The 21,284-nt window shown below is 35.9% G+C and overlaps 1 protein-coding gene across 1 annotated transcript in view; it reads right to left on the bottom strand.

Moving 5' to 3' along the window:
* The window catches only part of LOC104621429 (baculoviral IAP repeat-containing protein 6-like), a gene marked incomplete at its 5' end in the record, with an annotated part of 26,898 nt that overhangs the window by 763 nt on the left and 4,851 nt on the right, over positions 1-21,284 (bottom strand). Inside the window, 8 exons of the mRNA XM_010287916.1 lie at positions 3,426-3,594; positions 5,591-5,755; positions 8,090-8,307; positions 10,965-11,265; positions 13,582-13,778; positions 16,553-16,726; positions 17,711-17,878; positions 20,235-20,366. Of these exons, the coding sequence (XP_010286218.1) occupies positions 3,426-3,594; positions 5,591-5,755; positions 8,090-8,307; positions 10,965-11,265; positions 13,582-13,778; positions 16,553-16,726; positions 17,711-17,878; positions 20,235-20,366 (1,524 nt within the window). The remainder of the gene's footprint in view (positions 1-3,425; positions 3,595-5,590; positions 5,756-8,089; positions 8,308-10,964; positions 11,266-13,581; positions 13,779-16,552; positions 16,727-17,710; positions 17,879-20,234; positions 20,367-21,284) is intronic.

The following is a 21,284-nucleotide window of genomic DNA, read 5'->3' as shown; positions in this document are numbered from 1 at the left end:
TTCCCTACAAGAAAAAAGCAATTACAGAAATTAATGAAACTGGTCAGTTCACAATTTTCAAGCACTTCACAATCACCTTGCTCTGACGCAGACGAAGCTGCAGAATGTGTCAAAGCAAACTGGTTTGTAAAGATCTGCTTCAAGGTGAGGTTTCTAAAAGATTAAAAGTATGTGAGCACTCCTTACCTGATCAATATTCCTTTTATCTAGAAGAATCTAGATAACCACCTTATCCATGTATGTTTTGGGCAAATTGAGCAGAAATGGCAAAACATATTTAAGCAAAAAAAAACCTAGATAAATTTTTAACTGTGACAAAGGCCAATTTTACATTCTGATACTGGAACTGTTCAAGAATTTTGCCAAAACAACTTTGCAAGCAGGACATATCATACCTGTAGCTAACTGAGTATGTTTAAACCAAATACAGAATTCTCATTAATACCAAAATACTTACTATCTTGTATCACCATAGTGGTATCAGCCTACCCAGTGCAATAAAGGGAAACAGCACACACAGCAGCTTCACTGCATATTATATGTCTTTATAGAAATTTTTTCCCATGTAATTTTATGTATATGGCAGATATGTAATATGTGAAAAAAACAAAAATATAGTAGAGGAATACCTTCAGCATAAGGAAAACCCTTTAACTGGTATCACTAACATCCATCCAAGTCTGAGAAAGTTAGAGTTGCTAAAAATTGCTATTTTCTGTCAGCATTATGCGGCACACCTTGTACCTGCTGGGGTGCCAGAACCCAGGAACACTCTATTAGGACACTGCATACAGAATGCTAATTTCTTAGTCCAGCTTGTTGTAGAAATAATAGTTACCTGCTTCTTCCACATGAAAGTATGTTTTGATAGCAGAAGGTACACTGGTCTGAAAACTAGAAGACCATGTACATGAGCGTTACTAATAACGCTGTTCCCTTTCCTGCCCGCCCTGAGTAGGCATTCAGCCCTATTGGAGATGGGGAACTTTCAGCCTTATGAGCATGTACCAGAGTTTAACATAGCTCTAGAGCTTCTCAACCTGTCTCTCCCGCGACAGGCAGGCCCTCTGTCAGCCGTGTCTCCTGCCACTGTTAGTGACAGAGAGAGCCCCAGCATCACCTGCAACTCAAGACTCATTAATGTGAGAGTTATTTGTCTGTTTCTGAACTAAAGAGTAATTACTGCATTGGAATTATGCCTGGCTATCACTGAGACAAACTATTTTTAGCAACTCCTTTCAAACTAAACGCATCTGACTCAAATATTCATGAAGAGAAGACATTCTTTCCAGAAGTCATGCTTTTTTGCACATTTCCCTCCCATACTGATATCCTATTACATTTTCAAAGACAAGCTTGACTGATATAACCCTGCAAAGCTATTTCTTTTTAATCCAGAAGAACATTGTTAATTACAGGTTTATGTATAGAATTTTGAACAAATACAGCAGGAAGCATTCAAGACTATAGCTTAGATCAACGTATTAAGCACAACAACGCTGCTACATTAAGAGCCACAGATCCATTTATGAAAAAGCAGGAAGTATCTGCTCTGTTCACTCTTTACTAATTTTTAGTTCACCAGCACAACATACGAACATCGCCTGCCAACCACAAATAACAGTAGTCCAGCAGTGGAAAACACACCAAAAATGAACATTTTGCACTGAAACTTGGCCTTTTCTTTGTACTTTGTAAAACAAATGGTTCCTGAAAGCCAAACGAGTCTGAACTTTTCTCCACCAGTCGCATCGCTCATCTTTTCTATCAGTATCTGACTGTTCTTCCCCAGTTAAAAGGTGACTTACACAGCCACTTTCCCATTGAAAACAGCAAAAAGCAATTTCAACACCTGAGATTGATCTATAACTCAGAATCAACAGCTTCATCCTTTAGATAACATACCATTTCTGCCAGGTCCTTCAGTGACTTTTCCTTTCTACCTCAACAAAGAGGAATTGATGAGTATCTGCTAGAAAGATTACTTTATTGTTTTACTTTGTTTTACATTAGATTTTCATTCGCAGTAATGAGCCTGGTGTATAAACTACAGAGTTCCATTTTCCTCACTGTTGTATGTGCAAAATAGAATGAACAAATTCATTGCAAAATTAGGGAGACGTGTCAAACTGTGGGCTGGCAATTGAAAAATCTTCATATTTTTGTTTTTATTATAAGGCCCCAGCAGACTTTTTGAACTACTTCCATTCCATACAAGATTATGTAATACCCTAGTTAGCACAGATTAAGAGAGTCACGTTCTTGTTTTAGTTCTATGTAGCTTTGTAAATACTTGATACAGATGATTTCTCTCTTACCCCGCAGATAAAATATACTGGATAATTCAACAAGAAGCTATGACATTGTTTCAAGAAATTCACATCACCACACCCTAAAACTGGCATTCAAAAGAACTGCAGTAATGTGACAAGACATTTAGCAGTTACTCCAAAAATAGGGCAAGCAAAATAAGGGTCCAAGACCAAATCATTCCGATCCTGAACAATTCCCTCAGCTACTTAGGGATTACATTCATCCTTACAAGCGAACTAAACAAAAATTCACCCTAAGGCTAAGGCAGTGTTTAAAAACTTCAGGCTGACAGTTATCTGAAGAAAAAAGGCTTATCAATATCTTTGTATTAAAGCCCGTCATCCAGTGAGACTGAACATAAAGCACAAACCCACTCTGCTGGTTTTGCCATTAGTTCCACAGAGGCATTTGCTTAACTCCTAGTGCTTGACACTACCTTGTACCTTGCTGCGAAAACCATTTCAGTTGTACAACATACTGGATGTAACTATTAAAACGTCTTTGTTTTCTCATTATGAGTAGAAATGTGATGACAACATAAAACTAATTTGTTCTTCCTTTAAAAAAAGCCCAACATTTTCATTGTTCCCATATATTTGAAGTATTTTGCAGTTTTGGTAAAAGGCTTATTTTTATATTTCCCAAATAAAGCAGAAAAAGCTCTGATCAAATTAAAAGAGAACTGCCCTAACACATGCAACATTTACCAACTTCATGCATATACCTGCTCAATTTTCCCACAAAATTAACATTTTTCTTCACAGTAAGATTGATGGTGTTGTATACTCTCTCTCTCATGTACCTTCTACAGAACAACTAAAATACAAACTTTTCAGATAGAAATACTATCTTCCTGTTAATGTCAACAGTTTAAGGATTAAATTTCACATTTAAAAACGACATTAGAACAACAAAGTTTAAACTCTTACAAGAAATGAGTGTTTCAATGAATACTATAATTTTGTTTTCTAAGGCTCAAGTTAATGTTCTATTAGTACAATTCTAAATTCGCAAATGTACTGAAACTAGCCAGAACTACCCATTGTTTATACAAAAGCTTATTTGACAGAAGTAATCCAACTTCGATTTAGAAGCAGACAATAGCACATTACCTGAATCGTTGCGGAGGTATGACGACATTGCTGGAATGAGGCAAGACTGACTGAGTAGCTCTAGGAGAACGGATGGAAGAGCACTGCTGTTTTGTCCTCTCCCCTCATGGCTACTGTGGGTCTCTCCATTTGATGTAGTCCCTGCAGGATTTATGTAACTGGCAAGAACCTGAAATACACAAAAATTTTTAATCAAACTCCATTTATTTTAGACAAAAGAACTTTGACTTTCCTTCCTTAAGGAAGGCATGATAATACTTCACTAGCTGTTTTGCTAATTCAGTATTGGTATTTATTTCAGCAGTCTCAAAGATCTGTCAGAAGAAATTCTATACATTTTTTAGATTATTATTCTAACTTTGGTTAATGCTAAATTTAAATAGCTACTGTAATTCTGAACTACTTTAAGAGATGAATTAATATGAATTTTGACAAAAATGATGGAGTTACTCAAAGCAGGATTTTGCCAGCTCACACCACTGAGACACGCAGCTGATCAGTCCCATTCTCTTCAGAACACCCACTAGCAAAAAAAGATTTTTCTTTCTTAAACCGAAAATGTTTTAAAAAAACTTGCAACTTCCTTTTGGATGGGACTTCAGGGTTTACAGATGAAAAAACAACTTATGGTGAGCATGAGAGTAACTTGGAACAACCACTCCTGAGCACAGCTCTTCCTTCAGTAAAGAATGAGCAACCTTCCCCTGCGTGACAGTGGGGGAGTTGGCTCACAACTGCACACTTGCTTGTCCCAAGGGAAGTTCTCGCTGCGTTCACAGGCCCTTACCCTGTGTTGTAGATGCACAGCCTAATGCACTTCCATAGGTCTGATCTGCGCAGTTGTACTCTCAAATTAACTAACTTCAAGTCTTGAAAGGCTGTATTATTTGAAGTCTCAGGGTCTCTAATCACCTTTTTAGCCTCTTCTCCTTTCTTTCATTCTCCCTCTTTGCTGTAACCCCATTACCCATAGTATTTTGCTGCAGCATCTTATCAGCACTCCGTACAACAGAATTTTTCTAAACCACCTTTCTAGAGAAGGAACCAGGCAGAATCTGCTATACATCTGACTGACATCTTTGGCAAAATGCTGAACAGTTTTCTTCTTCTTCCCACAATTGCTAACTGCCCACAGCAAATGCCTCCTTACTTATGACTTAGGACAGTTCTAGCTAAACCTCTTAATGGCATAATATAGAATACTGCCTAGAAGCTACACCAAGAGTACTTCAGGTGATTTTCCTCTTTCTTACTTAGGAAGATTGTTTCAGATTTTTATTTGTTTTGCTTTTGTAAGGGACATGATACTTGTGCCTTGTAATCTACAGTGACTGGAATAACTGATTACTTCAAAATATCTTCATCAGTCAGGGCACGGGCATTTGCAGAAATTCATCTCCTTTGTGCTCTACCCCAGTAGTGAGGTTAGCTAATGCATTTGAGCTGGCAGTTCTGTGAATGAAATTTTTGACTATCCTACACTGACCTAAGACAACAGGGGTCGGTCGCACTTCACGATGGTCTGAAAAGCTTAATTATGCAGGATTTTCTTCTCCTTAGCATGAGGCATTTGGAAGGCATCAGAGTTTTACCGAGATCTGGATGTTTACTGGTGATTTACTATTGTTATTTAATTCACATATCATGATTTTATAGTATGTCTGAGTGAGATTTTGTTATATTGGCATAACACATTCATGGACACCAGTAACAACTATGGGCATTTTCTTGAAGCAGAGCAAAAGTATGTGAGAAATGAATAGGTAAGATTATTTAGCACAAAAAACAAAATGCCTGTTCCCACATCCTCCTCCTTTAATGGACAGTCTTTACTTTTGACTGAATGCAGTTATGTCTGCAGAGATATATGACAGCTCCAGGGAAGTATACTCGAATGCTTCTTGGTTGGTCTATTCAGAACTGTCACCCAGGCTTACCCACTCAGGTCTTTTTTATGCAGCAGCCTACTGACGTTTGAAAACAGTCTCACTCAAAATACGATCGATACCATTTTTCATCTAGACAGGCAGTCATAAACTAATTTTTTTCCCCAAAGACCTTAATTACTGTGCTATATGACTGAAAAAAATACAAGTTCGATTTTTATTATCTAGGTTCTAATGTTTCAAGTGCTTATCATTAATCAAAATTTCATTATTACACACCTGTAGAAGGCAGGTCACGTGCTCTTCTTCTAGCCTTTGCTTAGTCAAGGCTTGTTCAACATCCCATCCTGAAGCTGTGGAGCCTGTTCCAAAGCCTGTACCTTTAGCCCAGTACAACTGCTGTTCTTCTGTTGATGCACTGTTGTGTGTACTTGACACCTGTGGCTAAGTTAAATAAAAAAAAAAACCAACAACAAATTTCACTTTTTTCATCTTATGAACCAATTCTTTAGAAAACCTTTGTTCTGCAAAAGAAAGTAATCCCAATTTATTAACTTAATAAAGATACTGTTGGGATTCAGGGGAATTCAAAGCTCTAGACAGGAAAGGCTCTGACACATAGAGTTCCAGTACAGATCAGCACTAAATTGTTCCAAGTGATTCTTCTGTAAGCCCATTTTTGTTCTCTTTTAAGATACTGTCACTGCTTAAATGATTAAAGGTATTAAAACGTTACTTAATCCATATCATGCTAAACATCACAGCTCTGTAATTGTTACTGTTTAACACCTCGTCGAGTTTAATAGTATAATTAGATGAAGCAAATGGAAGTAGAAATGTCCTCAAAAGTACACAACTGAAATGTTAAGATGCTCAAGTATGTGCTGATTTTGAATAAGTGCTCCAAAATGGCAAGAGGTCTAAGTTACACGTATAGCTCAGACATCTCTGATGGTCACTGAAATGCACACTACTTCATCTCCAGATAATAAGGGGGAAATACCTTGTCCTTAAAATGTTCTGAGAGGTAGCATTTTTCCAAAGGTGTTTGTACACCTTTTTCCAATGGTCTGCATCACTGCATTTTACTAACATAATCCCAATATTATATTGCTTAGCCCTTATGAAACTATTTAAGTAGTTATGCTAATTTTGAAAGTTTACTGGATCTTGGGCAAAAAGGATGCAGAAAAAACTCTGACAAGCATTTTTTAACTAACGCTTTTCTAATTATATATTTAGCACCCTAAACAAGTGACCCCATTTTCTGAGGGGATAAACACTTGCTACTTTCATCAGAGTTACATCAGAGTTACTCAGTGACAATTAGCCTTACTGGAAACCAGGTCGTGTGAGTTCGTGCCCAAATTTAATTTGTAATATTTGATTTATGGCTCTGAAAACTTGCAATTTCTGTTCAGGTCTTCTTCAGTGACTTTGTTCAGGATTATACACGAAGGAAATTAAATTATGTGTGAACAGATTGCAATGGTAAAAAAAAGTTATCACCTGTGAAGCACCCTACTGACAGTAGTCTAGAATCACCGTTTAACTTTTACATTGGGAGTGTAATGCATCTCGGTGATGAAATAGCCGTGTGGTTATTCTCATGCAGACGTTACTCATTACATGTCATGAACATGCTGTGCCTTTAACACTCAAGAGGACTGTCATGAGCACTGACTTAAAGCACTTAAGGGAAAACCTGGCCCCAGAAATACATGCCTTGGTGCAGGCCTGATAGATCTCTAGTTTCAAGTTACCATCTACCACCTGAGAGATACGAATTACGAGAAAGCAAGCTGTTTAAGGGGTCATGGTAGAACTGAAGCAGAGATAAAAATTAATGGTTGCCCTTTCCCTCCAAAAGCGCAATAATGCTAAGGCATTAATGTGTCACCAGCCTGATACCCCATTAGGAGCAGAATATCTCAGCTTTCCCTTAAATTTGACTAGCCATTAAAGTGAATTATTCTCATGCACAGCTTCATCTCTTCTTTGCTCAACCTGTCATCAGTACCAGAGCTGCTAAAATATGGACAACCCTATATTTTGCATTTACTTAGCCATATTTAGCCACCACGAACTTTTTCATGCAAGCCTCTACCACAAAGATGCTAAACAGGGAAAGTAATGAATTTTTTTAAACACTTTTACAGACAATTGGTATGTTATGCAGAAACGTCAACTCATAATCCTAAAAAAAAAATACGGGGATAGTGTTCTGAATAGAGGGTAGTTTAATATAGTAAGTACTTTGAAAAAGTTTAGTTTTGGAGATTCTGGAATGCTACGGAAAATTTTTGTCTTTGGATCTCATTTCCTCTTTAGTAAAAAGGGGATTAAAATAATCACTGCATTAATTCATTAATTTTCACAACTCATTTATATTTGTGACGCATTTAAGAGGAAATACTAGGCAGTCAGTAGAGTTTAGATGATGAATGCTAAATAAGGTAATGAGGTCACGCTATCTAATGAGGATTAAACCACCAGCTTCTATTGAGCATTATGCCTCTCATGGACTGAAAAAGAAGGTCCTGTGAAAGAAACTGATTACACCTTAATGTCTCCTGACAAGCCTTCTTTGTTGGTTATGTTTATTTGCAATATGCAAGGACAATTACTTAAACAAGTACTTCTTAATTATTTTTGCTCTTCATTCAAATGCCAACTCTGCAGGAATTAGACAATAATGAAAGCATGGAGATTATTTTCTTTTTTATAGTTAAAACTCTTACTGCTTTTCAGTGGCAATTATACCGCTGCTAAACCTACCTCTGCCTGGTTGGGACTAGAGCTGGGCACCCTTGGTGCATGGTGGCTTAGAGCAGACAGACAAGCAAGGATAAGATGTATAGCCCCAATCTCCAGCGCCATGCGCCTAAGCAGTACTCCGTCATCAGTAGTCAGCGGTGTAGTACTGAACAAACTGCGCAACACGTGGAAGGGCAGAGTTGGAAGCACGTTTGCTGAAGGAGACTGCAGGATATGACCTAGATTGAAGAAGAAAAGTATCAAACCGACATTTTCTTTTAATAGTTCAATACAGCCTGTACATCTGTTAATGTTAAGGACTTAAGCATTCGCATATAGTAAGCTATCTGATATAAGGCCTCTCTTCATAAAAAAAAAATTCAGCTGGAGAAGAGTGTAGAAGAAAGAATGTCTCTTTATTTCCTTTGTGGATTTGGTTAAGAGCGAAAATTATAAAATCTGATTCACCATTTCCAGGGAGAAAACTTAGTTTGTGAATAATAGTGAGTATACTTCTGTATTTGACTACACTTCAGGTTGTATTTCTGAATGAAGAAAATGAAGGTGGTTTAGACTAGTATTTTTTTTTTTTTTTAAACATTCCAGCTACAGCAAGTTAAAGAATGCACATGGTCAGCTAACAGCACCTCAGCTGACAAAGAGCTGTAATTTATCAGGATGTTGGAATATGAAAAAAAATTCCTAAGTGGGAGTGAAGTCACTAACACAATTCAAGCTGTGATGCTATTCAAGTTGAATACATGGTGAAATACTAACACAATTTTAATTACATGAGCTGCATGTTTGAATTTTGTAGTAGAATTATTTTAAATTTTTAACCCTTTTGCATTATGAGCAAAAATTACTTCTTTTAAAAGCCACATTTCAAATAACAGAGTGTCCTATTAATGCAGCATGCTCAGATTTGGGAAACTGTCTCAATTTTTTCTGTATCTAACAATGCATTTCACATTCTTTTCCCAGTGCATATTTAACTAGAGATATCCAACAACTGAAAATACTTCAAAACAATCAACTCTATTCAGACATTTGCTTCTTATTTTAAATATATTTATACTATTTTCTCCCTCATTCTTAGAGTTTATCAGCTGTATCATTATGCAGAGGTCTAAACTGATATACATTACAAATATGTATATCTATATTTGTATGTATATGTATCTACACACACACATGCATACACACGCAAGTTAATTCATATCTATCTGATACTCTTTGTAAAGACAACAAGAAGGAAACAAAAAGTCCTCTGACTGGGATCTTCATAAATAAAATTGAACAGCTCTGGAAAAAATCCCATCTGATAGACTTCCAGAACTGCAGGTGTAGCAAAAGGACAAGATGACAAAAAAAAAAGAAAATCTAAACATTTGCCCATGATTTATTTTCACAGACAACTGAATCCATGTTTAATCTATAAGCCATGGATTTATAAGTGCAACCCTTCATATTATGCAAGAAAATAAAGAGATTCTAGGTATATGAAAAGATGGGATTTCCAAAAGAAAAGGAAAATACTAATGCTTTATACAGAGAACTAGTATGGACTACCGTGTACAAATGATCCCACATTTCATAAAGAATTCAGACATCTGGCTTAGGGAATGGAGAAAATGACTGTTTAGTCCAGCAAAAGCAAAGGCTAAGAGGCAATGCAATTCCTGTCAACAAATGCATTGGAGAAAGAAGAGCTATTTATGATGAGGAACAATGCTGGTACAATGATAAATGGGCACAAACTGGCTATGAATAAATGTAGGCTGAAAATTAAAGCAGCCCCCACCCATCAGGAAAATTATGTTCTGGAACTGTATTCCAATAGCAATAGTGGGTACACATACACAAAAAAGCCCCCACAACCCAAATTTTAAGGCTTTGAGAGTTGGTCTCTCTATAAAAAAAAAATAAAAAGGGATATAAAATTGTTTGCAATAATAGCAAGGGACTGGAACCACTCAAGGACATAAAAATCTGAGTCTTTCAGTTAATTACTACTCAGATTAGGTGGGAGTAAGCAGCCAGACTGACTTCTTTTGTTATCCAGTTTACTCTTGTCTACTGTCCTGTACCTAAATATAAGAGAAATAGAAACATAAACAGAAGGGAAGGTAAACAAGACTCTTAGTTTCTTCACCATTCTATAGGCTGCTGAATATAGACTAACTTCAGTTGATTGCTGCATAGAAAAAATAGTGTTCTTTTCAAAGTCATAATGAAAGGAAATGCCTTAAAAGTACTAAAACATCAACACACACTCTTCCAATTTTTCAAAACACTAAAAAGTACAAATGTGAGAACTATGTACAGAATTCCAGGTTTGGTTGCAAAGACACTGACTACAAACTGTCTCTCAGCTCATCTGTTCACTCATTGAAGAATACTCCATTTCTCCCTCTGAAACTCACATCATTAAGGTAGAGCTCCTGCTCAGCTAATTTCATCACTATGATCTTTCTCTCCTTTTCTAAAACAGTATCAATCAACAGTTTATTCTACATCTGCTGTAGCTATGGTCCTATCCATATTATTCTGCATTTGGTTGCAGAATTATATGACATTTGCTCAATTAGTTGAGCATACCTAGCTATTCAGATCGTTCTGTCTGAGCGCAGTCATCTTGATAGTGTCATTGTAAGTTTTATCAGCAGTTATTTTACAATTACTCTGACATTTAGATGAGAATCCTTGAATACTGATGATTGTGACAAAACTTTGCCAGGCAGAATTTAATATTCAGAGACAGACTATCAAAGATGCAACACAGTTCTGCACGAATCAATTCTAACTTCCTGCTAAAAGCATTACAGTGTAAATAAATTTAAGTAAAATGATCTAGCCGTGGTCTACAAAGAAACATAATAATTGCAGCACATACTTCCTTCACCATCATCTGTAACTCCCAACACCAATCTCAACAGACACTGAGCATGTTTCCGTTCTTTTAGCAGCACCTCAGCATAGCCCGGGAGACGAAGAAATAAACCAAAGGCAGCCAAAGAATGTGCAGGTATGGGAGACATAGTCTGAACCGTTGACTTGATCGGTGGAGGTTCTGCAGCAATTGTTTCTGGTGCTTCATACACCAATTCCCCTGATTGTTCAATGGTAACCCATTCAAACTGATCACTGTCCTTCTGCTTTTCCTGTGTGGTCGATGTAACCACGGGAGTGCTCACCTTAACCAACAAAAACAACAAAAAAATTTGGTAGTCATTCAGTTAATGACCTAGGCAAAAATTTTATTAAAATTAGGATCTAAAGGACATACAATCTTAATGTAGGACACCGTTAAAAAGTCACATGAAATACACTATGGTTTACAGATATGGGGACCAGGCTAAATGGCTAAAAAGGGCATACTTGTTGCATTTCTAATACAGTTCTAGAAAGTCTCACCTACACAAGCAAGCAACTGTATTTTGCCAACCTAAAATCCTTAGTTAAAAATGTGTTACTTAAAATCTAGAGGCATAGGAGACACATTACACAGAAATATACAAACTAATCTTTGTATTGATTATCATACTGTTAATTAAGAAATGGCCCTCTTATTTTTAACATTAAACAGTGTGAATTAACTGTGGTTAATCTTTAATTACATATTATAAAAAGGAGAACAATTAATGATAATACCTTTAAGAACTAAGAAGAAATTTGGGTATCTTAGCAGTCTTGTAGCAACTCATGTGCTCATTCCAGGCTTTTGATTGATTTGGCATGCTTTAATTACTACTATACTCTAACACAATGGTCCGTAGTTCTATTTTATAAACTAACACTGCACAGAGGACTATGCAGCCAGGCATTATGATGGGAATCAGAGCTTAAGGGGGATAACAATTGTATAATTCCCCAGAAAACAGTCATATACTCAGCATATACTTGGTTAAAATGAAGGTATGACACCCAGGTTCCTCTCATAATAAAACATCACAGAAGTTTCAGGCTTTTATGCTCTTCAGATGAACTGATGCAATCGTATTTAAAATTTTAGTATTTATCACCAGACTGATCTGAAGTTTAGATTAAATCTGTAATTAATCTGTAAAAGATTAATCTGAAAAGCCCTTGCAGAATTTATTCAGAATACCAAATTCCTAATTAAAAGTCAAAGCCACGTTTAGCTGCATTTATTCCAATCATCTAAGATTTAAGAGAATAATTAAGGAAATACTAAAATACAGAGTTTACAGAATCAGAAGTATCAGTGACCTAGAGAAACATAAAAGTAAAATTAAGGAATGAAAAGTCTGGAGAATTAATCAGTTTTCACTCTGAATCTTCTATTTGGTATTACTGTACTTAATTTCTTTTTATGGATCATAGAATTCTTATTCAGTATTTTAATCCAAACTTATCTCTCAAGCTAAAAAATTGTGAAAAGAAAATAACTTCCCAGGACTATAGAAAAAGAAATAAAAAAGGGATGAAATTTCTCGTAGTTATAAGTTGCCTTTTATCTGTTGCAGAATTGAATGAATCAGTCTTCTTCAATACAGAGTACACGTTATCTCTCTTGGAATGCAAAATACAGTAATTGTTTATGTGAACACATTCTCTTGACTTTTAATTTTTGAACAGGCTTGATATTAGACCCCTAAAATGTCTCTGCAGAACTAGTTACAAAGGATTCATACTACTTACCCGGTCTCACTACAGGGCTCCTACTCCTGCCATAGTTCTGCAGTCAGGGTACTGAACAGCACCCTTAACTCATAATTAACTTAATTTCAAAGGGAATAAATATTCACAATCTTTTCTATTAGGAGTATCATCCAAATTTTTGAATTATATAGCCAAACAGAATTTGAATAATTCGCAGGCTATTTTTTCCCTTTTTAATAAAGATTGTGTACCTAGAACAGCAGCCAAAGGAGAAATTCCACACTAATACTACTACTGACACTTTTGAAAAGCCTATCCAGAGAGATTCACACTATACACAATTATAAGCATACAAATAAACAACATATTTACAATTTATTATATAATTTAATTTTAGATAGGTTATTTATGATTATAAATATAATTAAGATTATACATTTATTAATTATTTAGAATAATAAATCCAAAATAGAAGTATATAATCTGCTTTGACTACTGAATTTCACTTAACAATAAAAAACCTCCAAGGGTATATTTACATGAGCAATTAAATGATAAGCAAGTATGGCTTTATAGTACATCAGCCACTTCATGTCACTGCATCCTCCAAGGTATCTTATGAATTAACAGAAGCGAGGCAAGCAGCAACACTGAATTTGTGCATTTGTTTCACAAAGACATGGGTACTCAAGCAGCCTATAATATGTATAGAGAAGCAGCATGTATAGTTGGACTGGGCTGTGGAGTTACGCACTTGCCTATTCTAAAGCAGCTTCCCCACATAACTGAGTCATCAAACTGAACCATAGAAAAATATGAGGGAAATACTGTCCTTAAACAAAGAACACACTCTTAGCCTGTTTTTCTGCACTTATTTTTTCACTCACTTGCTGAATTACGTCAGGATAAAGCATAGGGAGTCTCTCTGCAATGAGAGCCAATCCACCCATTCCTGCAAAAACTTGCAGTGGAGACTGGATGGGACAGGTTTCAAGAAGCGATTCATCTAGCACTGCATCCATACACTCATCCCCAGGACTGATAGCTTCATCTTCAGGGCAAGGTCCCAGTAAATCTGCATGTTCTACAAAAACACAGGCATAAAAGTAGTTAATACATCATCATCATCAATGTTGTGTTTATTTCTTCGTCCTCACTTAAAAGTGTACTTCAAAAGTAGCAATTCCTTCTTAAGCAAAACCTGAGTCAAGAACCTGAAATGAGTACAAGAGTATCGAAAGAAAATAAAAGCATTCGTGGTACCTTTTGCCAATGATGGCATGATGTCATAACTTGGGATTATTTATACAGGGTTACATGTTAATTATTAGAATGTTATGTTTTATCAGAAATTTGATCTTTGCCTTCAAAATTTTGTGAATTTTGGAACTATGACAGTTTTTAACACTGTCTTTCATCTAGGAGGTAAAAGTAGGCTTGTTACTCTCCTATAAAGAGTTAATAGTTGAAGAAAGATAGCCTTACTTAAATTAGTCTGGCTTTTTCCTCAAAATTGCTGAACAAGTTTTTTTTTTTCATTATCCCTTTCCCACCATTTAATTCACCATCCATGAAGTCCAATCACTTATCACTCACTACACCTATCATTCTCACATCTCTCTGTGAGGTGTCAAAATACCCCTCTGCCAAAGCTGTGAAATTAAATTCTATTCTTCCCCATAAAAAAGATCAAGATCTGTATTTTTAACTTTCTATGAGCCTCCAGCCTCCCAGTTTACGATTAAGCACTGTTGTATCTTGTACAATGGACAAACCCCCCGATCATTTTATACAACGATGCACAAAAGTTGTATATACAGAATCCTACCACAATTCGTTTTGCCAAAAATAAACGCTCTGCTCATTACCACAGGCAAACTTCACAGTGAATATTCAATTTATTTAATCTAAAAAAATCTTTATTGCCGATTATGTTGTTAAATACTATAATGCAGTGGTCCTCACTCGACTTCACAGTATACCCACATCAAAAGGCAGCATAGATCATGTGGTGTCAGTATCTCTTTGCTGTGAGCAATCTGACACCCAGCTGAAAATTATGATTATACTTAAAATGTTTGTATGCATACACATACAGACACACATAGATATTCAGAATGCACAGAAAAATACTAAGGCCAAATGTATCTCTGCAAAAGACACTTGAAAAATGTTACCAGTTGAGTAAGGGTAGAGACAGATCTTTTATTATGAGTGCAGATCTAATTCTGCTCCTTTCACATCTTAAATATTGTTGCAAGGAGTTACATTTAAGTATGCTTCTCCAGTACTTGCTTTAGTTAATCTTCTTATAACATGATTTAAACCATTTCATCTCCATGAATGTTCTGCAAGTTTTCAGTGAAGTCAATACACTTCAGCTATGGAAAATTGCTGATCTCAAACAAATGCACTGAAGCACAAAGGAAAAAAGTAGAAATAAATTACACTTTTCCTCAAGTATAGTAGTAGTAAATGCAGCTCTAGAGATACCAGGTGAAGCTATAAAATCTATCCAACACAGATAAAAAAAAGTCTTCTATAAGTAGCAAGTAAGGAAATACTGATATGTAAGAATGATTTCTATAGACATTAAAAATTAGTCATGAAAAAGCAGTAGCACTAACCTTCATAACTGATGAGTGATGACTGTGAGGCATCTGAACGTAGCTAATATTTTGCTGTATAGCACCACAGGTCAATGGATTTGTAATGACAAATTCAAATTTTCAAAAGTATTAGCCTCAAGTTTAAAAAAAAAAAAGCCTAGTAATTTAATAAAAGTTCAAGGAGGACTTTCATGTTGTCATATGCAACTGTACTGCTAAACTGAACCTAGTCTAATGATTGAGTTTTATTAAAACAGAAAAAAAACTATTATATGTTTAGAATGTAAATAAACAGCAAAACAAAACAAAAACACTATTTGAAAGAGAAAGGCCTCAATAGTGCAAGAGATCTGTATATCCAGCCATGAAACACTTAAGACCAGACCAGATAGCAAGAAAATAGACTGTTTTTTCAACTCTTCTTTCTGTTTGTATCTTTTCTAGAAGGGATTGATCAATCAACTGAAAAGCTTTCACAAGAAGTCCCTGTCTTAAAATATCTGAAGGATTAACTTTCTAATTCCGGTCTGTGTCAGCAGGCTGGTGATCAGCAGGTCACCTTAACTTAATTTCAAGGTCCCATTCCTCTAAGTCCTTCCCTAAAGGAATGATATCAAAATATTTCAAAACAGGTTCCTGGGATATAGTGCTGGGGTAAAGGGGAGGGAGGAGCTGTAAGTAAGTAAAGAGCAAGCAATTAGAAAAAACCTTTGCAAGAAACAGACCATACTAGAAAACGTTAAAAATATTATTTTTAAAAGCTAGCGTTAAAATTTCTGCTTAGCTGGGCTTGAGAATAATTCCCATTTTCAAAGAAATATTTATGTACCTAAGTTGCTGCAATAAAAAATTTCACAGGCTTCTATAACTCATATGGTTTCAAACAGCTCCGGCAGTAGTTTATCTGCTCTGGTTATCAGCACACTTACCACAGAAGTGGTATACTTGTCAAGAAATAAAATACATGATATCAATACAATCATATAATCATATATACGATGAAGATACATGAAAGCAGAACAACCATATTGGTGCATCTTATAGATACAATCTAAAGACAGGCAATGAATTTGTTCCTTTACCACAAAGTTTAGCACTTGTCTTGTAGAGAATGGCTCAGGAACATAATCCACGAAAATACAGAAAGCTGCTGTTTCTTACGAAGAAAATCAAAACTATTTTTCTTCAAAGTAAAAAAATAAAAATTCAAATTTTAAAAAGGAAGATACTGAAAGGTAACAGCACTTACCTTTTTCTGTGTGAAGACGTTTAAATGAGTCTGTTTTTGATAAACTTGGATCTGAGATGACTTTCGAACCAAGCTTAACTGTCAAATCTATTGATCGGTATCCTTGAGGGAGTTTACGGTCATACAGCAGAGTCAGGAGCTGGGCAAGTGTCATTTCAGCTGGTAACGGTTGGCCTAAACAAAAATGTCATTGAGTCAGAGAAAAAAAATGATTGGGTTATTTTAACATACATGTCCAGGTGCTGTTCATTACTTGTACCAAAGATGCCAAGTAGACTAAATATTATCCGGCTCTAAACCAAGACTTTAATTTTAACATTTGTTCTCTTGGGAAAAGGGGCCCCATCAGTTTGGAACCAAGTATCAGAGAACTATACCAACATTCCCTAAGGCAGGTCTGTGCCGAGAGCCCATTGGGTGAAAATGACTTTGATCAGAAGTTTACCATATAATTTCATTAGCTGATTCCTTGTTTTTATACTATAAAGCAAGTAAGAAACTCTTCCACATAATATTAAAGCATCTCACCCATGTTCCTGTTCTTTATTCCTGTTCTAAGGTTGAGAATTCCAGTCACACCAATCTCTTTCTATAGGAGAGAGATCTCCCTCTATGCCCCAACTATCACATTGCCACCAGCTTTGTCCAGATAGCTGATAAAAAGTGAGTACATATCTGCTATATCTAAAACATGACTAACTGCTTAAGACACGCTGTTTTTGAAAACACAATTATTATGGAATTCAAGAATACTCCTGAACTGGCAAATCAATCTTCCAGAGAGCAATGCAAGCTGGCTGCCCACTCAGAACATAAAAATAAGAGGGCCTTGTGCAGGTCAAAGAAAATGCAAATTACCTTACAGACTCACCCCCCTTTTATTTCTGAGTGAAAGCAGAAATGTTTTTGAGATTTTGGCTAGGAACAAGGAACTAAACTTCAAGGAAGCTCAGCATTATTCTTTTTGTCAAGCCACTGTGACATTATAATGCTCTACTTCCAGTTGAAAATTGTTACACAACCCAGAAGGGCTCTACACTTCAAGATGCTCAATAGAAAGATAAAGATGTCCATTTGCATTACATCTACTTTCTGATGACACATCAGCCACTGAAAAAGACTGTAATTTTGAAGTTTAAAAACAGTTATTAGTGTTACCTGGTAGAAGTTTATGGTATAGATGAAAAACTGGAACACTAATGGTCTTGCTGGAAGATTCTCCACCTGTGGAAGAGGTACCTACTTTATCTGCCATCACTCTTCCTCGCCTTGATGGTGGACGTGGAGGGGTGGATGAAACAGCTCTTTTTGACTGAGATTTCAAACCTAGTACAGAAATAAAAAATTCAAAGTCATTATGGTATTTAGTAACTTCAGCTAGCCAAGATGCAATGTACTCAATACCTTTAATGATAGCAAAAAAGTAAAACTTTTCAGCACTGGCAAATTAAATATCAGAATAACATTCATGTATAAAAGATGTATGGATATAATCCTAGTATTTTTACATTTACAAGGCTGTGCATCCTCCTGAGTCCCAAACATCAACCAAACTGTAGCTGTACTAGATCATATAATCCATAAAAAAAAAAGCAAAAAATATTCTGATTCTGCTTGTAAGCTTAGATAAAGAGCTTGTCTAGCAATAGGCCCTACATGGGGGTTATTTTTTCAATTGAAAACAAGGAAGGCAAAAATTTCTAAACTGACAAGACATTTCAGCAGGTAAACAATAGATAACAACTGCTTGTCTGGCCTATGAACATGACTTCAGCTGCAGTACTGACAATAGCACATGTGATGACAGGTGTCTTTAAACATGCTTTTCAAGTTGCCTAGGTCAAAACCTTTAAGCACTACATGAATATTAAAAGGCAGAACAGGAACACAAAAGCTTACTGAGCTTCTATAGCAAGATTGCCATATTTTGGGATAACTTAGGTTGACTTAAGGTACAGTGATACTATACTACTATCATGTACCCTTCTATGCAGGGGAGTGACCAAGTAAGAAATTCAGCACATCCATATACAAAGACATACAACATACAACTACTGCCTCATAATCAGTCAAGAGCAGCTGGAAAACTAAGAACATCCACACCCAAAATGCTGTAACACACTCTGGTTTCAGCTGATCAGTAGGAGCAGCTGTAACATGCAACACATTCTCCAGTAAACTAGCTTGTCTCGGGAAGATCAGGCTCCAAATACCATCTCTACCCTCTTTTAAATAATTTTACCAACAGAAAACAAGTTAAATACTGTCTGCATGAGGCTCTGAGGACACATTAAAAAAACCCAGAATATGTAAAAAGATAAAGACAAAATAAGAAAAGATTTCACAAACAGGTTGTAAAAACAAATGCAAATTAATTAAGTTTCCATTTAAACTGTTTTACTCAAATGGAAAAAAATACAAGCAAAAAGAAGGAAAAACTTAAGTCTACTTCTTTCTAAATAGAGAATGGGCTGTATTAGGCAGTATGATCAGGGATGAGACATGGCTGACTATGCTATCCCCTATCTTCAAGATTGGTATATTACTTTTTTTCTTCCCAGATTCTTTATTCATGTTTTAACCCTTCACTTGGATCTATTAATATTTTTACATCTTATCAAAACATGATTACTCTGTTTAAGTGGCACCTACTGCAAATATCTTTCCAGATAAAGATGCTGTAATTAACAATAAGTTGTGTTGCTTCAAATGTATACCAAGATCCATGAAACTGCTGCCCTATTCAATATTTGAGTTTAGAGTTACATTTACATCTAAAAACCTGAAATAAAAAGCTTAAGAAATATTGGTGCCAGAATTCAAAGGAAGTCAGCATCTCTTCTTCATGCTTCATGAAGTGTAAATGAAATTGAGGTATCTCAATGAAGGGGGAAAGCTAGATAGGAAAAAGGCCCTTTGAAGTTCACTAATGTCTCTCTCACAAACACACTAGAACTTCAAACCGAAAGACTAATGATCTCCACAGCCATCATCTGAACTGTAATCTTCTTGTACCACTGCAAAATTACTACCTTCAATCTATAACCTCCACAGCAGTTTTGGAGGAGAAGGTTTTACATGAATGATTTCAGAAGCATCTTCACATTAGTTTTTAGAAGGCTAATGTGTTGGAAGAAAATTCTGTATGTGTGGTTTCCAAGTGGAATAACATGGGTTTACGCTTCCATCTCCATCTGACATTTTTTAGCAGAGTACCACCAGTTGTTATGCAAAGTATATGAACCCATTTATTTCCAAAGCATATTGCGGGAGTAGGTGATCAAACTCTGATGCATCAACCACTGCCAAAAGGTAGAGGCAGTGATACCCACACCACAGTAATAGTACACAAATACTAATGTATTGCCATATAATGCAAGCTCCAGGTACGTCTCTACAAAATCCTGTAAAATGCACTAGCAACAGCATCCACAACATATCACTGACACACACATTTAGGTACAAATTTGTCAAAGTATATAACCCACTAGAGGCAGCAATTCTACCAGGAACCAATCTTTGCTGCCTAACAGCCAGTTAGATTAAATTGGGCACTACAGTTTTTCTAGCCATCATTAGTAATAAAAAGAATTGTTGGTAGATATGATTCCACCCACCTTGCCTCCTAATATCTGAAAGGTCAATTTTTCAGAAGATAGGGGGGGAAAAAAAAAAAACATACCAGAAGCAACAACAACACTATAATTATCCTGAAATCCATTTTCTGCTTTAACTTTTTCTTTTTCTTCATAGTTCTTTTTTTCTTTATCTTCCTTCTGTTCATTAATTAGCTTAGCTGTGATACTGGGTGTATCTATACAGGGTAAAAAAAAAAAAAGAGGAGAGAAAGGCATTTCAGGACATGAAGTTGATTTTGTCACAGTCTCTAGGCTGTTAACTAAGGCTATTCTCAACTATTTTAGTGGCTTAGAGTTCCACCCCAGGCAGTAATAGTCTTGTAAATATCTATGAATTAAGATGTCATGATAATTTTGGTCCCCTCTTTGCCTCGTAAAAATTTGTCCTCTAACAATTTAAAACCGTAACAACTTAAAACCATTACCTGAGTCAAGTGTATTCATGTTAAAACACCACCTCAACCTACCAAAAATCAGCTCATGCAAAACACCCACCCTCCTAAAAACACCAATCAAAACTAAATACAAAAAACCCTCCAAAACCAACAAAATAAAAAATCCAAAATTTTTTTGAAGGACATCTGCAGACTTATATAAAGAAGTTGTTGTATTTAGGTTTGGGTATCTAGTGTCACATACTGACTCAATTTCAGAACTAGCAAGTATGATTGTTCCTTTGGACTTGGAAGATGTCTAAAGTACATTACACATCCAAACCTTGTGCTGTTTGCTTAAGCGAACATTAGATTACTGCAGCCCAACCATTTTGGTTCAATCATTAGTGTAGATCACAAGTATCAGCAAGTAACCATTCAATCATTGATTATTGGTGACAATGGATCATTTCACACCTTCTAAGGTACAATGTTGGCACCAAAATAGCCAAATAATTCTCTAATTACTTCTGAGTTGTAATTTTTTTCCACAGAGCCACTGCAGCCTTAGGCTATAATCACAGACTCAAGACCTGGAAGTACCATACAGCTACCTTTAACTCCGTATCACCAGTGGGTGAAGTGCTCAGGACCTAACATTCTCACACACACACTCACACACACTCTCTATATATAAAATAATATATAAAATAATATATA

The sequence above is a fragment of the Phaethon lepturus genome, unplaced genomic scaffold (assembly GCF_000687285.1).
Source record: "Phaethon lepturus isolate BGI_N335 unplaced genomic scaffold, ASM68728v1 scaffold40325, whole genome shotgun sequence".
NCBI lineage: Eukaryota > Metazoa > Chordata > Aves > Phaethontiformes > Phaethontidae > Phaethon > Phaethon lepturus.
The sequence above is the reverse complement of the archived record's forward strand: the minus strand, read 5'-3'. Positions and strand labels throughout refer to the sequence as shown.